General features: G+C 49.2%; 1 protein-coding gene across 1 annotated transcript; it reads right to left on the bottom strand.

The window, feature by feature from the left end:
- Window positions 1-17199: 17199 nt before the first annotated feature.
- LOC125548273 (uncharacterized) lies at window positions 17200-19499 on the bottom strand. The gene is made up of 5 exons (XM_048711923.2): window positions 19375-19499; window positions 19230-19303; window positions 18993-19144; window positions 18004-18118; window positions 17200-17923 (listed from the first exon to the last, which is right to left on the bottom strand). Exons 1-5 carry the CDS (start codon window positions 19497-19499, stop codon window positions 17538-17540), a joined length of 852 nt encoding a protein of 283 aa, XP_048567880.2. The 3' UTR covers window positions 17200-17537.
- Between the last annotated feature and the right edge of the window lie 4416 nt (window positions 19500-23915).

Raw genomic sequence — 23915 nt, 5'->3', positions numbered from 1 at the left:
TGTCTAACCACCCGTCCTCGATTGGCACAGTTGGCTCCGAACTAAGGGTCGGAGCTGATGTGGGCGCAGCCTTTGGGGTACTGTTCGGCGGCAGAGCTAGGTCATACCCATCGCGACAGTGCGGCGTGCCCGGCTGTGGCTCGAATGCGTCGAAGATCATGTCTCCGCGGATGTTGGCCGGGTAGTTCAAACTTCCAAATCTGACCTGATGGCCAGGGCGTAGCTTTCAATCTGCTCCAGATGGCCAAGCGAATTAGACCGCAATTCAAAGCCGCCGAATACGAAGATCTGTCCGGGGAGAAAAGTCTCACCCTGGACCGCATCGCTATCGATGATAGTAGGAGCCATCAAGCCTAACGGCGACGACACAGAGGAACTCTCAATGAAAGCACCAATGTCGGTGTCAAAACCGGCGGATCTCGGGTAGGGGGTCCCGAACTGTGCGTCTAGGCCGGATGGTAACAGGACGCAGGGGACACGATGTTTTACCCAGGTTCGGGCCCTCTTGATGGAGGTAAAACCCTACGTCCTGCTTGATTAATATTGATGATATGGGTAGTACAAGAGTAGATCTACCACGAGATCAGAGAGGCTAAACCCTAGAAGCTAGCCTATGCTATGATTGTATGTTCTGGTTGTTGTCCTACGGACTAAAACCCTTCGGTTTATATAGACACCGGAGAGGGTTAGGGTTACACATGGTCGGTTATAAAGGAGGAGATATCCATATACGTATTGCCTTGCTTGCCTTCCACACCAAGTAGAGTCCCCTCTGGACACGAGACGAAGTCTTCAATCTTGTATCTTCATAGTCTAACAGTCCGGCCAATGGAGATAGTCCGGCTGTCCGGAGACCCCCTAATCCAGGACTCCCTCACCAATACTCGCCTAAGTTTGTAAAATTCTGCCGAGTGGAGAGCAACCCTCCCACTCAGAGGCTTAGTTGCAGTCTAGTACTCGCCTAAGTTCGAAACACGGAGCTACGCCACAAGTACAATGTGCGCTCCATCCCTATCCGCAAGGGCGGCGAGGTGTAGGTTGACTGCAACCTTCTCCCTCGGAGCTACGCCACAAATACAATGTGCGCTCCATCCCTATCCGCAAGGACGACGAGGTGCAGGTCGGCTGCAACCTTCTCCTTCGGAGCTACGCCACAAGTAAAATGCGCACTCCATCCCTATCCGCAAGGACAACGAGGTGCAGGTCGACTGCAACCTTCTCCTTCGAAGCTACGCCACAAGAACAATGTGCGCTCCATCCCTATCCGCAAGGACGGCGTGGTGCAGATCGACTGCAACCTTCTCCTTCGGAGCTACGCCACAAGTACAATGTGAGCTCCATCCCTATCCACAAGGGTGACGAGGTGCAGGTCGACTGGAGTCACCACCTCAGAGCTACATCTCAAGCACAAAGATTATTCAAAACAAAGAAGAAAGTCCACTTGAAGACAAAACACAAGCATATTCGGGAATAAACCAAATTCGGATAAATCTTGAAGTTCCAAGTAGCAAATCAAAAGTATTCGAGCATCAAGACCGAAGGATTTTAACGGTTACCGCAATCACTCGACATTCTGAGGCAAATTTAAGGCAGATTCAAGTCTCATAAGTTTGTTCACTCAGCAGGAGGAGGGCTGGCAGGCTCGACGAATTCGTCCAAGTCGATCCCATCCGCGATCCAAGTGGCAGCAGCGATGAAAGTCTCCATGAAGGACTGGAAGTCATGCCTTTTGGTGTTAGCGACCTTGATTGCCGCCAGCTTGTCTTCATGAGCTTCCTTGCAGTGGACTCGCATCAACGACAACGCCACGTCAGCACCACACCGGGCAGAGGACTTCTTCCATTCTTGCACTCGGTCAGGGATCTCATTGAGTCGAGCCATCAGGGATTCCAGGTTAGTTTGAAGCGTCGTCCCTGGCTAGAGCAATGATTCGACTCATGAGACTGCTTCCTTCATACGCGTGAGGTAACTTGTGATGCTCGCGACACGAGACTCCAGTCGGAGCACGTTCATTTCAGTTTCGTCGCAAACTAGAGAAGCGATAGGGTCCAGACCCGTCTCGACCCTTCCATTTTCCTCGTCAAAGTCTTGGCAGAATTCTGCAGTCAAAAAATTAGTGAGTCGACTGCATGATACGTTTCCAACGTATCTATAATTTTTGATTGCTCCATGCTATATTATCTACTGTTTTGGGCAATATTGGGCTTTATTATCCACTTTTATATTATTTTTGGGACTAACCTATTAACCGGAGGGCCAGCCCAGATTTGCGGTTTTATGCATATTTCAGTATTTTGAAGAAAAGGAATATCAGACGGAGTCGAAACGGAACGAAATCAACTGGAGAAGTCATTTTTGGAAGTAAACACACCTGATGGACTTGGACCCCATGTCAGAAGATACGAGAGGTGCCCATGAGGGTGGGGGCGCGCCTCCTGCCTCCTGGGGCCCCCGTGGCTCCCCTGACATGCTTCTTCCGCCTATATAACTCCATATACCCTAAAACTTCTAGAACGGAGATTAGATCGGGAGTTCCGCCACCAGAAGCCTCCGTAGCCACAAAAAGTCAATCGGGACCCTGTTCCAGCACCCAGCCGGAGGGGGGTCCCTCATCGGTGGCCATCTTCATCATCCCGGAGCTCTCCCTGATGAGGAGGGAGTAGTTCTCCCTCAGGGCTGAGGGTATGTACTAGTAGCTATGTGTTTGATCTCTCTCTCTCTCGTGTTCTTGATTTGGCACGATCTTGATGTATCGCGAGCTTTGCTATTATAGTTGGATCTTATGTTTCTCCTCCCCCTCTTCTCTCTTGTAATGAATTGAGTTTCCCCTTTGAAGTAATCTTATCTGATTGAATCTTTAAAGATTTGAGAACACTTGATGTATGTCTTGCCATGCGTATCTGTGGTAACAATGGGATATCACGTGATTCACTTGATGTATGTTTTGGTGATCAACTTGCGGGTTCCGCCCATGAACCTATGCATAGGGGTTGGCACATGTTTTCGTCGTGATTCTCCGGTAGGAACTTTGGGGCACTCTTTGAGGTTCTATGTGTTGGTTGAATAGATGAATCTGAGATTGTGTGACGCATATCGTATAATCATACCCACGGATACTTGAGGTGACATTGGAGTATCTAGGTGACATTAGGGTTTTGGTTGATTTGTGTCTTAAGGTGTTATTCTAGTATGAACTCTAGGGCCGTTTGTGACACTTATAGGAATAGCCCAACGGATTGATTGGAAAGAATAACTTTCAGGTGGTTTCGTACCCTACCATAATCTTGTAACACCCCGGATATGACTTTCCCAATTTGTACTCCAACTCTTGTCGTTTCCGGCGTTAAGTTATTTTATTTTCTCGGGTTTGGGTTTTTGTCTCCGTGTGTTGTTTTCGTTGTCATGCATCTCATATCATGTCATCATGTGCATTGCATTTGCATACGTGTTCATCTCATGCATTCGAGCATTTTCCCCGTTGTCCGTTTTGCATTCCGGCGCTTCGTTCTCCTCTGGTGGCCATTTCTACCTTTCTTTCGTGTGTGGGGATTAAACATTTCTGGATTGGACCGAGACTTGCCAAGCAGCCTTGGTTTACTACCGGTAGACCGCCTGTCAAGTTTCGTGCCATTTGGACTTCGTTTGATGCTCCACCGGTTAACCGAGGGACCGAAAAGGCCTCGTGTGTGTTGCAGCCCAACACCCCTCCAATTTGGCCCAAAACCCACCAAAACCCTCTCCATCATCTAGAGCGTTCGATCACGATCGCGTGGCCGAAAACCGCACCTCATTTGGACACTCCTAACTCCCTCTATGCCTATATAAAGACCCCTCCGAAATTCTCCTTCTCCTTCCCCCCGAAACCCTAGATCCATTCCATCTGCCGCCGCTGGACAAAAAAACCGCCAACGGACATGTCCAGTTCCACCCGCCGCCGCCACGTGTCGCCACCTGATACGCCGCCGCCCGGTGCCCACTTCGCCGCCGTGCGGGCCCGCCTGTGCCCGGGGAGAGCCCTCCCGGCCCACATCGCGGCGCCCCGCCGCCCGTTGCCATCCGCCGCCCGCGCCTGCCTTCCCCGACGCTAGCAGGCCCCGTCGATGCCGCCGCCTCACCCGGCCATAGCTCCGGCCGCCGCCTCCCGGCTCGCTCCGGCCGCCGCCACCGCGCCGCAGCGCACCCCCGCCGGCGCCTCTCACCGCCGCCGTCGCCCTAGCGCCGCCCCGGCCCGGATCCGGCGAGATCCGGCCGGCCCCCGCTTCCCCGGCGAGCTCCGGCACCGACTCCGGCCATCTACGTTTTGCGTGCTCCGGCGAGATCCGATCTGGATCTGGAAACCCTAGGGTTGACCTCTTGTTTTTTCCTAAGTCTGCAGTTTATATGCCCTTGTTCATCGCATCATAACTCCGCATCCGTAGCTCCGTTTTTGGCATATAGCATATCAAAATGTTCATCTCGGAGAGCACATCATTTCATTCCATTGCATCATTTTCATTGGAGTTCATCTTGACGCCCGAAATGCTGTTAGAAGAGTGCTACTTGAGATATTTGTCAGATCTGCTGCTCCATTTAGATATTTGTCATTTTTGCCATGATTATTGTGTGCATGATATGCCCATGAGTTCTATATATGTTTTGTTAAGGGTTTTGCCATCTTTCCAAAGATGCAACCCATGTATTTTTGTGATGTGTGTGGTGACTAGCACAAGCTTGCAAAATGAGGCACTTGGTAATTCTGATTTCAGGGACTTAGCATTTCCACTGAGTCCTTGACCTGTTTATCTCATGTTGCCATATGTTCTTGTTGTTTCCGAGTGATTCGTGCCTCTTTTGAGGATGATCAGTAAGGATGTTTTGTTAATCTTGTAGTGCTATATCCATCCATGTCTTTGTTTGAAATTATGGAGCACCCTAACTTGAGTCAATCGAGCTCTACTTTTGCTACTTCGTGAATCTGGGCAGATTGTCTACTTGTTAGCGATTTTGCCGATGATGTTGTAGTTGATCCGTGCATGCTATGTTATTGTTCTTGCCATGTCTAGCGTGCATTTTTGTGTATTCTTGATGGGTGTATGCTTAGATTATCATGACTTGCTCCGTAGTGAGTGCATCGAGCTCGTAAACATGCCTACTTGATATCTGTTTTCAGCATGCTCCAGTTTTCACTAAGTCTGAGAACTGATTATGTTTTTGCCATGTTCACATGCTTGCAAATGTATTTTCTGATCACTTTTGGCTCAAGGTCACTAAGTGACTTTTGTTAAGCTCTTTGAGTATCTCCATGCCATGCTTTACTTTGCCATGTCCAGGTCCTGTAGCATGTAGTTTTGTTGCTCCGAAGAGTGCTATCTGATCTGAAATTCCAGACAAGTGTTAATTTCACCAAGTCTGAAATCTGTTTGCCATATGCATTTTTGCCATGCTTGTTTGAACCTGTTAATGGATGAATTGGCCGTAGCTCAGTGCTAGACTTTTTTTGCAAATCATGAATACATCCCTGCCATGTATTTTATTGTCATGTTTGAGTGTTGTAGCTTGTTCATCTCTTTGCATTTAGATGGCTACTTGCTGTAAATCGCAGACCGGTGTCATATTTGAATTGCTTGCCATTTCCAAACCGTAACTCCGATTCCGGTGTTCTTTATATCGTTTTCAAGCGATTTCATCCCATATTTCCAGTGGAACACTTGGATTCCCAAGTTGAGGCCAGGTTCATTCATTCCTTGTCAAATCTTGCATATGCATCACATATCGCATCCCGCATAGCATACCATGTTTGCATCATGTTGTTTGAGCTTTGCACGTGGTTTATTGTGTCCTTGTTGCTTGTTTGTCTTGTTTGGGTAGAGCCGGGAGATGAGTTCGCTAACGAGGAGCCCGTTGAGTTTGCTTTCGAGGATCCAGTCAACTCTGACCACTTTGTAGGCAAGATGATCATACCCTCGAAATCACTACTATCTCTGCTTTGCTAGATGCTCGCTCTTTTGCTATGCCAATGCTATGATGCCTACCACTTGCTTTCAAGCCTCCCAAATTGCCATGTCAAACCTCTAACCCACCATGTCCTAGCAAACCGTTGATTGGCTATGTTACCGCTTTCCTCAGCCCCTCTTATAGCGTTGCTAGTTGCAGGTGAAGATTGGAGGCCGTTCCTTGTTGGAACATTTATTTACTTGTTGGGATATCATTATATTAACATGTTATCTTAATGCATCTATATACTTGGTAAAGGGTGGAAGGCTCGGCCTCTCGCCTAATGTTTGGTTCCACTCTTGTCGCCTTAGTTTCCGTCATATCGGTGTTATGTTCCCGGATTTTGCGCTCCTTACGCGGTTGGGTTATAATGGGAACCCCGTGATAGTTCGCCTTGATTAAAACTTTTCCAGCAATGCCCAACCTTGGTTTTACCATTTGCCACCTAGCCTCTTTTTCCCTTCGGTTTCCGGAGCCCGAGGGTCATCTTATTTTAGCCCCCCCTGGGCCAGTGCTCCTCTGAGTGTTGGTCCAAACTGGAGTCCTGTGCAGCGCCCCCTCGAGGAAACTCGAGGTTTGGTTTTAGTTGTATGGAGAGCTCATCTGAGTGTGCCCTGAGAACGAGATATGTGCAGCTCCTATCGGGATTTGTCGGCACATTCGGGCAGTGTTGCTAGTCTTGTTTTAACCTGTCGAAGTGTCTTGAAGAACCGAGGTACCGAGTCTGATCGGAACGTCTCGGGAGGAGGTCTATTCCTTTGTTGACCGTGAGAGCTTGTCATGGGCTAAGTTGGGACTCCCCTGCAGGGATTTGAACTTTCGAAAGCCGTGCCCGCGGTTATGGGTAGATGGGAATTTGTTAATGTCTGGTTGTAGATAACTTGAACCTTAACTTAACTAAAATGAATCAACTGAGTGTGTTACCGTGATGGCCTCTTCTCGGCGGAGTCCGGGAAGTGGACACGGTGTTGGAGTAATGCTTGCGCAGGTTGCTCTCTAGTTTCTCGCTCACGCTTTGCCTCCTCTTTTCGCTCTCTTTTGCGAACAGGATAGCCACCATATTTGCTAGTCGCTTGCTGCAGCTCCACATATTTACCTTGCCTTACCTATAAGCTTAAATAGTCTTGATCGCGAGGGTGCGAGATTGCTGAGTCCCTGTGGCTCACAGATTACTATTACACCACATGCAGGGCCTCATGATTCCGCTCCAGGTGACGCACTTGAGCTCAAGTGGGAGCTCGACGAAGACTCTCAACGATACTATGTTTCCTTTCCTGATGATCAGTAGTGGTGCCCAGTTGGGGGTGATCGGCACCGTGTCGCATGTTGGGTTATCTTTTATTTTGGCGCCGTAGACGGGCCATGAGCGTTTGGTTGATGTAATGTTATTTATGTACTTGATTGACGTGGCGAGTGTAAGCCAACTATGTTATCTCCCCTTTTATTATCTATATATTACATGGGATGTTGTGAAGATTGCCTAACTTGCGACATATGCCTTCAATGCGATTATGTCTCTAAGTCGTGCCTCGACACGTGGGAGCTATAGTCGCATCGAGGGTGTTACAAGTTCGTGTCAGAGCCTTCCCCGACCTTAGGAGCCCCATTGCTTGATCGTTTTTAGTAGCTGAGTTGTGTCTAGAAAAATGTTTTGAGTCATTTAGGAATTATATATCGAAGAGTTTAGGAATTCTTTTTACTTCCCAGTCTCCTCATCGCTCTGGTAAGGCATCCTGACGTAGAGTTTTGACTCTTCTCTTCTCATATTTCACTAAAAAAAATTAGGATCACGCGGGTATCTTGGAACCGTTCCGATGGTTTTATGATGAGAACATTGTCTTGGTGCCTCCTGTCAGGGGTTTTGTGGAAGTGTCCCGGGGAGTTGAGCTCTGAGGTGTTGTCGTCATAATTTTATCGTTGCAATTCTGGAATACCTGAGTTTAGTACACCGACATCGAAAATCTCTTGTATGCAGTTCGTTGGTGAGATAACCTCGACGCCACCCAGTACTGGGGCGGGAGTTCAGGAGTATCGCCATAACTTGTATAACGGATGCTTTTTGAAGGTTGAGGAAGATGGTTTCCAAAGTTTTTCTCGGTTATGTGTCGAAGGATGGATACTGCTGGATGTAGGATTTGCTAGATTTGGGTGAGATATTATGCTTCCCCTGTATCCCCAACACCTGATTGCATAACCGGAAAGGTTCGGGAGTTTCATAGGTGGGAATTCAAGTAGCTCTAGTTCTTCTTCAACGGATATTTGGTTTGAGCTTGGGATTTCTTACCGATTATTCGTTTTTGATCCGTACCTTGTTGATTTATTTCTCTACCTAAATTCTAAGTGGCTTCTCAATTTATGGATATGTGACCATTTCAAGAGGAATGCATTCGTTCATTTTGTTCGGATGTGAAGACTATATGTTGCAATTTTCATTCCGTTGGATTCAGCTTCAATATTTGTCTATCAATGTGCTAATGGATGTCAACCTCTTCAGGATGGCTCCTCCAACGCGCACGACTCCGAATCCTGATCCTCCACCACCTCCACCTCCTCCTGAGGCATGGCAAGCTGTGATGGCCGCAACCAATGCAAACACACAGTTGATCATGAAAATTCTCCAAGAGCGCAATCAAGGCAACCAAGGGAACCAAGGCAACAATCAGAATCACTTTGCTACACTCAACCAGTTCCTTGCTAATGGGCCAAAGACTTTCAGCAATTGTGTTGAGGCAATCGATGCTGACGATTGGCTTGTGGATCTGTGCAAGCATTTTGAGTGCAGTAACGTCAGACCTGAGGACTTCGTCAAGTTCGCTTCCTTCCAACTCAAAGATCAAGCTGCAGAATGGTTCCAGCTGTACAAGGACTCAAGAGGTGGACGTGTAATTACCTGGGATGAATTCCGTCAAGACTTCAAAGCTCACCATATCCCTTAGAGCGTGGTTGAAAGCAAGCGTGAGGAATTCCGCAACCTGAAGCAAGGCTCTTTGTCTGTCTATGACTACAACAAGTTGTTTCAGAAGCTTGCCCGCTTTGCTAAGCAGGACGTCCCTGATGAGAAGAGCATGATATACCAGTTCAGGGGGGTCTCAGAGAAGAAATTCAGCTAGCTCTTATTCTCTTTGAGCCCTTGAGGTACGATGAGTTCTACAACATGGCATTGAAGCAAGAGGCTGCTCAATTGAGGTGTGATGCTTCCAAGAAGCGAGTCAGAGATGCTACTCCTTCCTCTACTCAAGTGGTCAAGCAGTAGAAGTATTGGCTTCCTCCTCCTCCGTTCCGTCAGCCGTATCAGCAGAAGAGTAAAGGTGGCAGTGGTTCGTCCCACCCACCCAACCCTGGCTTTCAGAACAAGACTTCGTCTCAACCTCCAAGATCGAGTGCTCTGTATCACCGTCCGCTTTCAGAGGTCACGTGCAACAAGTGCCAACAGAAGGGTCACTATGCCAACAAGTGTCTCAACCAGAGGCGTCTTCCTCCTCCTCCTCCTGTCAGATCGGTAGTAAAGCTGTGGTCAAGCATAACCCCAAGCACGCCAAGGTTAACTTGATGAATGTAGCTCAGGCAGAGGACTCGTCAGATGTCATCATGGGTAACCTTCCAGTTAACGATATTCCGGCAAAAGTTCTTTTTGACACTGGTGCATCACATTGTTTCATTTCCAAACCTTTTGCATCGAAGTATGAGTGCGACTATCAGTATCTGCAAAATTCTTTGCAAATCGTGTCACCGGGCAAGCAAATGACAGCTAATTTCTGCGTCCCGGATATTACTATCACGTTGGGCGACTACAAATTTCTAGCTTCTCCTATTGTTCTGGGTGATTCGGATATTGATCTTATTCTCGGAATGGATTGGCTTTCTAAGCACAAGGCGCATCTTGATTGTGCAGCCAGGCAGATTCAATTGACTCATTCGTCTGAGGATGTAATTGTCTTTGCCGCTCGTGATGATACCATCCGTCTATTTTCTCTCAATGAGAAGGGTGAACTGGATGCTATCTCGCAAATTCCAGTCGTTTGCAAATATCAAGACGTCTTTCCAGGAGCTTCGAGGAATGCCTCTGCACCGGCCAGTTGAATTCGTTATTAATCTTAAATGGGCACGGAACCTATGTGCAAGCGTCCTTACAAGCTCGGACCTGAAGAGTTGAAGGAGCTGAAGAAGCAACTCGATATTCAAGCAAGAATGGGTCTCATCCGGCCTAGTTCTTCTCCGTGGGGTTGTGGTGTTCTTTTTGTGAAGAAGAAGGATGGAACAGACCGGCTTTGTGTTGATTACCGTCCATTGAACAAGAAGACCATCAAGAACAAATACCTACTTCCTAACATCAATGAGCTGTTCGAACAACTCAAAGGTGCCCAAGTATTCTCCAAGATGGATCTCCATATGGGTTATGATCAGATTCGAATCCGTGAGCAAGATATTCCCAAGACGGCTTTCAGGACAAGCTATGGTTCATACAAATACACTGTCATGTCTTTTGGCCTCGTCAACGCTCCTCCGACGTCCTCTCGCATGATGAACTTCATCTTCAAAGCCTACACCAATGAATTTGTTTTGGTCTATCTCAACGACATTCTGGTTTTCTCAAAGAACAAGGAAGATCATGCCAAGCACTTGCGTTTGGTTCTTGATAAGCTCAGGGAACACTAGTTCTACGCCAAGTTCTCCAAGTGCGAATTTTGGCTCGATGAGGTTCTTTATCTTGGTCATATCATCTCTGCCAAGGGCATTGCGGTAAATCCTGAGAAGGTGTCTGCAATTGTGAATTGGGAACCTCCTCAGAACGTGAAGCAACTCCGTAGCTTCCTCGGTCTCGCAAGCTACTGCCGAAGATTCGTTGAAAACTTTTCTAAGATCGCGAAGCCTCTCTCAAATCTTCTCCAGAAGCACGTAAAGTACGTTTGGTCTCCGGAGTGTGACATTGCTTTCAACACTTTGAAAGAGAAATTGATCACTGCTCCAGTTCTGACTCCGCCTGATGAATCCAAGCCGTACGAGGTCTTTTGTGATGCCTCTCTCCAAGGTCTTGGCGCAGTGTTGATGCAAAAGAAGAAAGTTGTTGCTTATACCTCTCGCTAGTTGAAGCCTAATGAGAAGAACTACCCCACTCATGAACTCGAGTTAGCGGCAGTTGTGCATGCTCTTTTGACTTGGAGACATCTCTTATTGGGAAGAAAAGTGGACATCTTCACGGACCACAAGAGTCTCAAGTACATCTTCACTCAGCCTAATCTCAACCTCAGGCAAACTCGATGGGTCGAAATGATTCAAGAGTATAGTCCGAGTATCGAGTATACTCCAGGCAAGGCCAATGTGATTGCTGACGCATTAAGCCGGAAGGCTTACTGCAACAGTCTGATTCTCAAGCCTTATCAACCCGAGCTTTGTGAAGCTTTCCGCAAACTTAATCTGCAAGTTGTTCCTCAAGGTTTCCTCGCCAACCTTCAAGTCTCTCCTACCTTGGAAGACCAGATTCGCCAAGCCCAGCTTCTTGATGCTATGGTGAAAAAGGTGAAGATTGGGATTGCCAAGAGTCAACCCAAGTACAAGTGCTACCGCCTTGATGACAAGGACACTCTCTTCTTCGAGGATCGTATTGTTGTACCCAAAGGTGACCTCCGTAAAGTGATCATGAACGAGGCTCACAATTCTCTTCTCTCCATCCACCCTGGGAGCACAAAGATGTATCAGGACCTCAAGCAGGCTTATTGGTGGACTCGAATGAAGCGAGAGATTCCTCAGTTCATGAATGAATGTGATGTCTGCAGAAGAGTGAAGGCAGAACACCAAAGGCCAGCTGGTCTCCTCCAACCTCTTGCCATTCCAGAATGGAAGTTTGACCACATTGAGATGGGCTTCGTGACTGGGTTTCCAAAGTCCAAGCGTGGCAATGATGCTATATTCGTTGTCATCAACAAACTCACCAAAGTGGCTCACTTTCTGCCTATTAAAGAGTCAATCACTGCAGCTCAATTGTTGGAGCTCTATACCTCTCGGATTGTCTCTCTCCATGGTATTCCACAGGTGATCTCTTCAGACCATGGCAACATCTTTACCTCCAAGTTTTGGGATTCTTTTCAGAAGGCCATGGGCACCAACATCCGCTTCAGCACAGCTTTCCATCCTCAAACTAGCGGTCAAGTCAAGCGTGTCAACCAGATTCTTGAAGATATGCTCAGGGCTTGTGTGATTTCCTTCAGCATGAAGTGGGAGGATTGTCTTCCTTATGCTAAATTCTCCTACAACAACAGTTTTCAAGCAAGTTCGGGCAAGGCCCCATTTGAAATTCTGTATGGCAGGAAGTGCCGTACCCCTCTCAACTGGTCTAAAACTGGTGAACGTCAGCTTTTGGGAAATGACTTAATCACAGAGGCTGAGGAAATGTGCAAAGTCATTCGAGATAACCTCAAAGCAGCCCAATCCCGCCAGAAGAGCTACTATGATAGTAAGCACCGTGATTTGGCTTTCGAGATCGGAGATAATGTTTACCTCCGTGTCTCTCCTATGAAAGGTACTCATCACTTCGGTATCAAAGGGAAGCTTGCCCCCAGATACGTGGGACCTTTCAAGATTGTCAGCAAGAGAGGCGACCTCGCCTATGAACTCGAGCTTCCTTCAAACTTTGCAAATGTTCATGACGTGTTCCATGTCTCTCAGCTCCGAAAGTGCTTCAAGACTCCTGACCGCAACGTCAACTTTGAGGACATTGAGCTCCAAGAAGATCTTTCTTATCGTGAGCACCCAGTTGCTATTCTTGAAGAGACTGAACGCAAGACTTGCAACAAGTCAATCAAATTCCTCAAAGTCAAGTGGTCACACCATTCCGACCGTGAAGCTACCTGGGAATGCAAGGATCACCTCCATTCTGAATACCCGGCGTTCTTTCAGTCCTAGATCTCTGGACGAGATCCTTTCGTAGTGGTGGAGTGTTGTAACACCCCGGATATGACTTTCCCAATTTGTACTCCAACTCTTTCCATTTCCGGCGTTAAGTTATTTTATTTTCTCGGGTTCGGGTTTTTGTCTCCGTGTGTTGTTGTCATTGTCATGCATCTCATATCATGTCATCATGCGCATTGCATTTGCATACGTGATCATCTCATGCATTCGAGCATTTTCTCCGTTGTCCGTTTTGCATTCCGGCGCTTCGTTCTCCTCCGGTGGCCATTTCTACCTTTCTTTCGTGTGTGGGGATTAAACATTTCCGGATTGGACCGAGACTTGCCAAGCGGCCTTGGTTTACTACCGGTAGACCGCCTGTCGAGTTTCGTGCCATTTGGACTTCGTTTGATGCTCCAACGGTTAACCGAGGGACTGAAACGCCTCGTGTGTGTTGCAGCCCAACACCCCTCCAATTTGGCCCAAAACCCACCAAAACTCTCTCCATCATCTAGAGCATTCGATCACGATCGCGTGGCCGAAAACCGCACCCCATTTAGACACTCCTAGCTCCCTCTATGCCAATATAAAGACCCCTCCGAAATTCTCCTTCCACTTCCCCCTAAAACCCTAGATCCATTCCATCCACCGCCGCCGGACAAAAAAACCGCCGACGGACATGTCCAGATCCACCTCGCCACCGCCACGTGTCGCCACCTGATACGCTACCACCCGGTGCCCAATTCGCCGCCGCGCGGGCCCGCCTGGGCTCGGGGAGAGCCCTCCCGGCCCACATCGCCGCGCCCCGCCGACCGTTGCCGTCCGCCGCCCGCGCCTGCCTTCCCCGATGCCGGCAGGCCCCGTCGACGCCGCCGCCTCGCCCGGCCACCGCTCCGGCCGCCGCCTCCCGGCTTGCTCCGGCCGCCGCCACCGCGCCGCAGCGCGCCCCCGCCGGCGCCTCTCACCGCCGCCGTCGCCCTAGCGCCGCCCCGGCCCGGATCCGGCAAGATCCGGCTGGCCCCCGCTTCCCCGGCGAGCTCCGGCACCGACTCCGGCCATCTTCGTTTTGCGTGCTCCGGCGAGATCCGATCTGGATCTGGAAACCCTAGGGTTGACCCCTTGTTTTTTCCCAAGTCTGCAGTTTATATGCCCTTGTTCATCGCATCGTAACTCCGCATCCGTAGCTCCATTTTTGTCATATAGCATATCAAAACGTTCATCTCAGAGAGCACATCATTCCATTACATTGCATCATTTTCATTTGAGTTCATCTTGATGCCAGAAATGCTGTTAGAAGAGTGCTACTTCAGATATTTGTCAGATCTGCTGCTCCATTTAGATATTTGTCATTTTTACCATGATTATTGTGTGCATGATATGCCCATGAGTTCTATATATGTTTTGTTAAGGGTTTTGACATCTTTCCATAGGTGCAACCCATGTATTTTTTGTGATGTGTGTGGTGACTAGCACAAGCTTGCAAAGTGAGGCACTTGGTAATTCTGATTTCAGGGCCTTAGCATTTCCACAGAGTCCTTGACCTGTTTATCTCATGTTGCCATATGTTCTTGTTGTTTCCGAGTGATCCGTGCCTCTTTTGAGGATGATCAGTAAGGATGTTTTGTTAATCTTGTAGTGCTCTATCCATCCATGTCTTTGTTTGCAATTATGGAGCACTCTAGCTTGAGTCAATCGAGCTCTACTTTTGCTACTTCGTGAATCTGAGCAGATTGTCTACTTGTTAGCGATTTTGCTGATGATGTCGTAGTTGATCCGTGCATGCTATGTTATTGTTCTTGCCATGTCTAGCTTGCATTTTTGTGTATTCTTGATGGGTGTATGCTTAGATTATCATGACTTGCTCCGTAGTGATTGCATCGACCTCGTAAACATGCCTACTTGATATCTGTTTTCAGCATGCTCCAGTTTTCACTAAGTCTGAGAACTGATTATGTTTTTGCCATGTTCACATGCTTGCAAATGTATTTTCTGATCCCTTTTGGCTCGAGGTCACTAAGGTACTTTTGTTAAGCTCTTTGAGTAGCTCCATTCCATGCTTTACTTTGCCATGTCCAAGTCCTGTAGCATGTAGTTTTGTGGCTCCGAAGAGTGCTATCTGATCTGAAATTCCAGACAAGTGTTAATTTCACAAGTCTGAAATCTGTTTGCCATATGCATTTTTGCCATGCTTGTTTGAACCTGTTAATGGATGAATTGGCCGTAGCTCAGTGCTAGACTTTTGTTAAGAATCATGAATGCATCCCTGTCATGTATTTTGTTGTCATGTTTGAGTGCTGTAGCTTGTTCATCTCTTTGCATTTATATGGCTACTTGCTGTAAATCGCAGACCGGTGTCATATTTGAATTGCTTGCCATTTCCAAACCGTAACTCCGATTCCGGCGTTCTTTATATCGTTTTCAAGCGATTTCATCCCATATTTCCAGTGGCACACTTGGATTCCCAAGTTGAAGCCAGGTTCATTCATTCCTTGTCAAATCTTGCATATGCATCACATATCGCATCCCTCATAGCATACCAAGTTTGCATCATGTTGTTTGAGCTTTGCACGTGGTTCATTGTGTCCTTGTTGCTTGTTTGTATTGTTTGGGTAGAGCCGGGAGACGAGTTCGCTAACGAGGAGCCCGTTGAGTTTGCTTTCGAGGATCTAGTTAACTCTGACCACTTTGCAGGCAAGATGATCATACCCTCGAAATCACTACTATCTTTGCTTTGCTAGATGCTCGCTATTTTGCTATTCCAATGCTACGATGCCTACCACTTGCTTTCAAGCCTCCCAAATTGCCTCAAACCTCTAACCCACCATGTCCTAGCAAACCGTTGATTGGCTATGTTACCGCTTTGCTCAGCCCCTCTTATAGCGTTGCTAGTTGCAGGTGAAGATTGGAGGCCGTTCCTTGTTGCAACATTTATTTACTTGTTGGGATATCATTATATTACCATGTTATCTTAATGCATCTATATACTTGGTAAAGGGTGGAAGGCTCGGCCTCTCGCCTAGTGTTTTGTTCCACTCTTGCCGCCTTAGTTTCCGTCATATCGGTGTTATGTTCCCGGATTTTGCGTTCCTTACGCGGTTGGGTTATAATGGGAACCCCTTGATAGTTCGCCTTGATTAAAGCTTTTCCAGCAATGCCCAACCTTGGTTTTACCATTTGCCACCTAGCCTCTTTTTCCCTTGGGTTTCCGGAGCCCGAGGGTCATCTTATTTTAGCCCCCCCTTGGCCAGTGCTCCTCTGAGTGTTGGTCCAAACTAGAGTCCTGTGCAGCGCCCCCTCGGGGAAACTCGAGGTTTGGTTTTAGTTGTATGGAGAGCTCATCTGAGTGTGCCCTGAGAATGAGATATGTGCAGCTCCTATCGGGATTTGTCGGCACATTCGGGCGGTGTTGCTGGTCTTGTTTTAACCTGTCGAAGTGTCTTGAAGAACCGAGGTACCGAGTCTGATCGGAACGTCTCGGGAGGAGGTCTATTCCTTCATTGACCGTGAGAGCTTGTCATGGGCTAAGTTCGGACTCCCCTGCAGGGATTTGAACTTTCAAAAGCCGTGCCCGCGGTTATGGGAAGATGGGAATTTGTTAATGTTCGGTTGTAGATAACTTGAACCTTAACTTAACTAAAATGAATCAACTGAGTGTGTTACCGTGATGGCCTCTTCTCGGCGGAGTCCGGGAAGTGGACACGGTGTTGGAGTAATGCTTGCGCAGGTTGCTCTCTAGTTTCTCGCTCGCGCTTTGCCTCCTCTTCTCGCTCTCTTTTGCGAACAGGATAGCCACCATATTTGCTAGTCGCTTGCTGCAGCTCCACATATTTACCTTGCCTTACCTATAAGCTTAAATAGTCTTGATCGCGAGGGTGCGAGATTGCTGAGTCCCTGTGGCTCACAGATTACTATTACACCACATGCAGGGCCTGATGATTCCGCTCCAGGTGACGCTTGAGCTCAAGTGGGAGTTCGACGAAGACTCTTAACGATACTATGTTTCCTTTCCTGATGATCAGTAGTGGTGCCCAGTTGGGGGTGATCGGGACCGTGTCGCATGTTGGGTTATCTTTTATTTTGGCGTCGTAGTCGGGCCATGAGTGTTTGGTTGATGTAATGTTATTTATGTACTTGATTGACGTGGCGAGTGTAAGCCAACTATGTTATCTCCCCTTTTATTATCTATATATTACATGGGATGTTGTGAAGATTGCCTAACTTGCGACATATGCCTTCAATGCGATTATGTCTCTAAGTCGTGCCTCGACACGTGGGAGCTATAGTCGCATCGAGGGTGTTACAAATCTCTTCGTTCGTTCTCCGCTATTAGTGACTTTGGAGTGACTCTTTGTTGCATGTTGAGGGATAGTTATGTGATCCAATTATGATATTATTGTTGAGGGAACTTACACTAGTGAAAGTATGAACCCTAGGCCTTGTTTCCTATCATTGAAATACTGTTTACACTCACTTTTATCGCTTGTTACCTTGCTGTTTTTATATTGTCAGATTACAAATACCTTTATCTACTATCCATATACCACTTGTTTCACCATCTCTTCGCCGAACTAGTGCACCTATACAATTTACCATTGTATTGGGAGTATTGGGGACACAAGAGACTCTTTGTTATTTGGTTGCAGGGTTGCTTGAGAGAGACCATCTTCATCCTACGCCTCCTACGGATTGATAAACCTTAGGCCATCCACTTGAGGGAAATTTGCTACTGTCCTACAAACCTCTGCAAGCATCAATGCATTCGGGTTGAAAGGAGTACCTTCCAGCATCAGATAGAGCTTCTTGGCAAGAGTTCTCAGATAAGCTTCCGTGTCATTCCTCTTGTGGACCGCAGACTCCAGCTTTTCATTCAGGACAATCTTGTCCTTCTTCAGACGACTCACTTCTCGGTTGGACTCACTGAGGCAGGACTTCAGTTTGTTCACCTCCCCTTCCAGCGCTCCGGCTGAAGCCAGCTTCTGGTCTGCAAGGGCAATTTTATCTTGGGCTTCCTTCTGCACAGCGGCGAGGTCCGAGTCCTTCTTCTCCAGAGCCAACTTCATTTTCTCTACAAAAGAAGCGATCGAATCAAACAAGAGATCGAAGAAATATATTGAAAGACAGTCGACAGGCAGTTCCCTTCCATACCAGCAGCTTCATCTTGAGCTTTCTTCAGATTTTGCTCGGCCAATTCCAGCTCGAGGTTGAGTTGCCTCTGCTTCTCCTCAAGTTCAGAAAACTTGGAAATGAGAGTACAAGACTTCTGCAGAAGGCAAAAGACGTGTGAATCAACAAGATGAAAGGTTCTTTACTTCTGAGTAGATAAAACCTAAAGAGTTCACTTAAGACCCTAGCCGACTGGACACAGTCGACTGTGGTCTCGGGGACTACACCCAGCGGGTGCACTTGGCGTGCCCCCGCTGATTCAGACCCAACTCGACCGGCCTGCCCGGGTAAAAAAAGAGAGAAAGAACTCATACCCCAGTCGATTGCCAGCAATCGACTGCGGTCTCGGGGACTACACCGAGTGGGTGCACTTAGCGTGCCCCCACTGGTTTGAATCCCATTCGACCGGTCCGCCTGGGTCGAATGGAAGAAAAGAAAGGAAAAAGAACTCAGACCCCAGTCGACAGCCAGAAGTTGACTGCGGTCTCGGGGACTACACCCAGTGAGTGCACTTAGTGTGCCCCCACCGGTTCAGATCCTACTCGCCCAGACCGAGTGGAAGAACACAAATATCAAAGACAACAAAACACCCAGTGGGTGTACAGATTCGACGCAAACAACAGGAGATTGTATGGAAGAAAAATTTTCGGGTAGCATATCCTGATAGAACAAGGTCAGTCGAAAAGTCTACTTACCTGGACATTGGCCCGGAGAGCAGCGCTAGCATCGTAGGCAGCCTGGCTATTCTCATGCACCGTCTTCATCCGCTCCATCATCACGTCATCCTGACGGATGGCTTCCGCAGCCGCTTCCGACAAGTTGTCCGGAACGGGGTAGCTGGAGAAAAAGAGGGCAGACGACCCAGGTGTGGCAGCTTGGAGCTCCGTGGCATGGAGTTGGACGGCTGAAGGAATCACCGGTGCAGTCGACGGTGTGGGGTGCTCACTCGACAAAGGTGCAGCGAAGGTTACAGAGGCCCCGCCCGCATCTTCAGATTGACGGACGAGTGGTTTTGTCGTTGGCCCCTGCCGAGACATCTTGCCAGCTGCTACCTTTTTGCTCTTCCTGGGCTTAGGAGCCACATCTTCATCGTCATCGGGGAGATCGATGATGTTGGGTGGAGCTGCAGAGAAGATCAGTTGACCCCAAGTGAACCACTAGAATGCAATCGACCAAGTAATCAAGAACAAGATCATAAGTGTTTTTACCTGGGCTGGAGGTAACCGCGTCTTCCATCTCCTCGTCTCGGTACTGATAAGAAGAAGTTCCTGATGTAGCAGCACTGCAAATGTCCGCACTCAGTCGGTTACGTTCTATTGCTCGATCGATGAAAAGAACATGTCAGATGATTACCCGGAGATGGTGGGGACGGCCACATTGATCCTGGGCAAAGCCTTTGGCAGTTTGGAGGAGGTGACCTTCGGTGCTTTTGGCGCTGGAGGCAGCACAACCATGGGCTGCTTTGGAGCTTTCTCCATCGGCGCCGGGGAAGACGTTCGGGGGCGCTTTGAAGATTGCCCAGTCGCCAAGTCCGGGGTGCTCGCCGGGTCGTGAGCGTTCTTGGATCTCCTCTCTTTGCGAGGAGGCGAGTCGACCTCTTCGTCGTCGCTCGAGTCATCGCTCTCCTCGTCCTCCTCTGCATCCGAGTGCCACTCACTGCTCTCGCCCCCGCTCGCTCCTTCCTCGACGTCTTGCCCCTGCACTCCATTGGGCATCGACTACATGTCAATGAGGGCCTGAAAGGACAACGAGCAAAAGAAATTCAGTCGACCATCAAAAAGATGTCACACAAAGAATCAAGAAGATACTCGACAAAGCAGAGTCATACCTGTTCAGGCTGGCGCGATTGGTCGAATGGAATCACCCTCCTAGAGCCCCGGGGATTGTCTTTGTTGCTGGTGATTCCCTTCAGCCACTTCTCCAAGGTGTCTTCGCTGACGTCCTCCGGATGGATTCGAGTGGAGTCCTCAAGCCCCGAGTACATCCACATCGGATGGTCATGGGCCTGAAGCGGTTGGATGCGTCGACTGAGAAAGACCTCCAGCAGGTCCATCCCAGTCACCCCGTCGCAGACAAGTTGGATGACTCGCTCGACCAACACCTTGACCTGCGCCTTCTCTTCTGGGACCACCTTCAAGGAGGAGGGCTTCTCCACTCGAGCTAGGGAAAAGGGAGGAAGTCCAGTCGACTAGCCCGGGGTCGGCTAGTCCTTATAGTAAAACCAATCGACTGTTAGCCCCGGACCGAGTCGGGAAGGATCATCGCTCAGAAGGTGCTCTTGTTCCTCATTTGGATCCCCAGGCCCCCGCACATCTGGATCACATGCGTCCTTTCATCACTCGGATTGGCCTTTTTGACCGACTGGGAGCGGCAGGTGAAGATGTGTTTGAAGATACCCCAATGCGGTCGACAGCCCAAGAATTTTTCACACATTGACACAAAGGCAGCCAGATAAACTATGGTATTCGGAGTGAAGTGGTGAAGTTGAGCCCCGAAGAAGTTCAGAAAGCGACGAAAGAAAGGATGGTGAGGCAGAGAAAACCCGCGATCGACGTGAGTGGCGAGAAGAACGCACTCACCCTCCGGCGGCTGTGGCTCGGTCTCGTTCCCCGGGAGCCACGCCGATTTGTGGGGGATCAGTCCCCCCTCCACTAGTTCGTCGAGGTCGTCCTGGCAAATCATCGAGCGGATCCAATCGCCCTGGATCCAGCCCGGCGGCAGGACGGATCTTGATGAGGATCCGCCCCGACTGGTCCTCTTGCCCTTCGCCTTCGCGGTCTCCTTCTTCGCGCAATCCAGCGCCACCGTCTTCTCTTTTCCCATGGCGGCAGATCGAGTTCGAGCAAGGTTTCGACGCAGAGAGCAGAAGCGTGCGCGGTGGAGAGGTCTGAGGAAGAAGAAAGAGAATGGGAGCACGCGGTGCAAAGACCCGGCCCGGTTCCTTTTATAAGGTCATTCCCCGAGTGACTGACTGGTAGGCCCAGACGATCTAAACAAATCCCACAACAGTCGCGCACGCAATACGTGGCGAAAAAGGTGGCGCTGAGGTCGAGGCGACCTGCCTAATCCGTCCCGATTACCACGGCCTCACCCGTCCGGCGCGCTTCCCAAAATTCGAATCCCGCGAAATCCGCGGAGAGCAGAGCAACTTGTCAGGCTGAAAACATCCTCCACATTATCATTCGGAATTCTACCATGAAAATTCACTCGACGAAAACCAAGAATGGACCAAGGCGACTGAAAAAGAAGTTGACGTTATCTCCTCAGTTCATGGCCCCAGAACAAGCTATACCCACAGCACCAACAATGAGTAGGAAGTATTCTCAACTCCTTCCCCACTCAAACCCTGATCCATTCGGGGGCTAATGATGAAGCTATGTACCTAGGGTAGGGTCATGGATCTGTCCAAGATACCGTCCCCAAGGACATCCCTAAAAGAACCAGAAGTAGTCGAAGAGAAATCATCATCCACTCGACCATAAAGCCATATTCCACTCGACAGTCTTAAAGACACTCGACCACGCGAACAATCACTCGACTACCAGAATATGAGAAGCCGCTCACTCTGCAACAGTCGGGGTTTAAGTCATAGCTTTAATAATCATTTATGGCACTTTACTTCGGACATTACTAGTAACGCTCCTCCTTTATGGACATTGAACCCTGTGTAACGGAGGGGAGCTGGGGTCCTGGCGCACTCTATATAAGCCACCCCCTCCTCTGGGACAAGGGTTCGCACCCTTTGTAATTCACACGCATATATCCAGTCGACCGCCTCCGGGCTCCGAGACGTAGGGCTGTTACTTCCTCCGAGAAGGGCCCGGACTCGTAAAACTCGCGTGCACAACTCCTCCATAGCTAGGATCTTGCCTCTACATACCTACCCCCCCTATTCTACTGTCAGACTTAGAACCACGACAACCGGCACCGCAACAGCTCCCTTGCCATGGTGAGTGCTCCCCGCGTGTTTGCTTGCTCCCGTCATGAGTGCGGCGCCGTCGCTGCGGCGTGGCTTGCTGCTCTGGCAGCGGCTCGTACTTGCCGTGGAGTGAGGGAAGCCGACGCCCCACCGCATCGCCCGCGCCCCGCAGGATTGGGTGGCGCTCGAGCCGCCTGGAGCGCGGGGTTGAGGTCTTCATAGGCGGGCGGTGCCGACCGGGCTGGCCAGGCTGCCCAGCGGTCGGGGTCAGCTCTTGGGTCGTCGGACATCACGGCCGCGGTGCGTCTGCAAGTCGATTGACGGAGAAGAAGCTCCGGTGCACCCCTACCTGGCGCGCCAAATGTCGAACGTGGGGTTCCGGCAAACCCTTAAGGTTCGAACACTGGGGTGCGCGCGACGTCTTTCCCTCCTACCAATCTACGCCCTAGCTCACTAAGATCTCGCGGACGAACTCGATGAACTCGCAACATAGAAAGACACGAGGTTTATACTGGTTCGGGCCACCGTTGTGGTGTAATACCCTACTCCAGTGTGGTGGTGGTGGATTGCCTCTAGGGCTGATGATGAACAGTACAAGGGAAGAACGGCCTCCTGAGGTTGAGGTGTTCTTGTCAGTAGGCTCTTGATCTGGTTGGATCAAGCTAAGATGAGATGCCTCTACTATGGTGGCTAGCTCTACTCATATAGGCTCTGATCCTCTTCCCAAATGTTGAGCGGGAAGGGAGCCAACAACGGCGGGCAAATTTGAAGGGGGACAACTAGTACAAGCTATCCTGACAAAAGCGGTCTTCGCCTGCGAAAAGCTCTGGTGGTGACGCTGCCTTGGGCTCCACGATGACTCCGCCTTGCCGTCCTCTTGGTCTTGGTCTCGTTGCACCAATATAGCAATCTTTGCCTGATGCCTCGGTACTCTTCGCCTGCACTGGCCTCCTTAGCACCAAAGAGGAAATAAGTATGTTGTACGCGCTGGCGCCCGCCTGGTGTCGTTCGTCTTGGCTTACGTCACGAGAGCCTCGTGAGGTTTGCCCCGCCTTGATATCTCCGCTCCTCGTGAGCCTACCTGACTAGGCCACTCGAGAGGAGGTCTCGTTCCGTTCCCCTCGCAAGGCTTGGCCCCTAGAGAGGGTCTTGGGTGCCTTGTTGGCGAAGAGGTGTCGTACGGCATGTTGGCTCCGCCACGCCGCGGGCCGCGGGCAGGCAAGTCCTGGGACCCCGTTCCCAGGACGCCGACAATATGTACCTGTGAATCGAATAATGCATTGGTTGTTTGAACCTGATGGATATGAATAAATCTATAGCCTACATTCAAGTTTAAATTAGGTACAATTTTAAATAGCAGCAATTAAATTAGGGTGAAATTATGTTGTGCAGGTCATTACGGCACACACGATTGGTAAAACACAAAAGTTTGCGATATATACCATAATCTGAGACGGTTCACAGGGAGGAAATGTGTGCAAGCATGCACACAGTTGCCGTTTGCAAAGCGTGTGTGATGTCAGACACTATCACATATGGTGCGGGAAACTAAATGTGTGTGATTGTCTACCTATCATACACAGTTTATGATCATGAACTGTTTGTGATGTGCTAGGCATCCTAAAACTCCCGTGCCTAGAATCTGCCTAGAAAACTCTCATGCCTGGAATGTTCCTAGTTTTAGGCAGAACCACAAAACTCCAACTGCGACGGCAAAGCAAGCACAAATGAGTAGCAAGGATCAAGCGTAGGGAATATTTGATATATCGGAAACGGTTATATAGGGACAACTGTATGCATCAAGGCTCCCTATCCCCGACGGTTCTGGGTCGTGTGGGAAGGACCCCCCTATCGCCCAAACTCACTTGGCGACGGTTCCAAATGCCGTCACGGAAAGGGGTTAAAAACCGTTTGTTTAGGACCGACGCGCACCAGTGACAATATGTTCTACCTCAAATGAATTTGAGAGAGCATC

This window comes from Triticum urartu, chromosome 3A (assembly GCF_056163025.1).
Source record: "Triticum urartu cultivar PI428250 chromosome 3A, HENAU_Tu73, whole genome shotgun sequence".
NCBI lineage: Eukaryota > Viridiplantae > Streptophyta > Magnoliopsida > Poales > Poaceae > Triticum > Triticum urartu.
The sequence above is the reverse complement of the archived record's forward strand: the minus strand, read 5'-3'. Positions and strand labels throughout refer to the sequence as shown.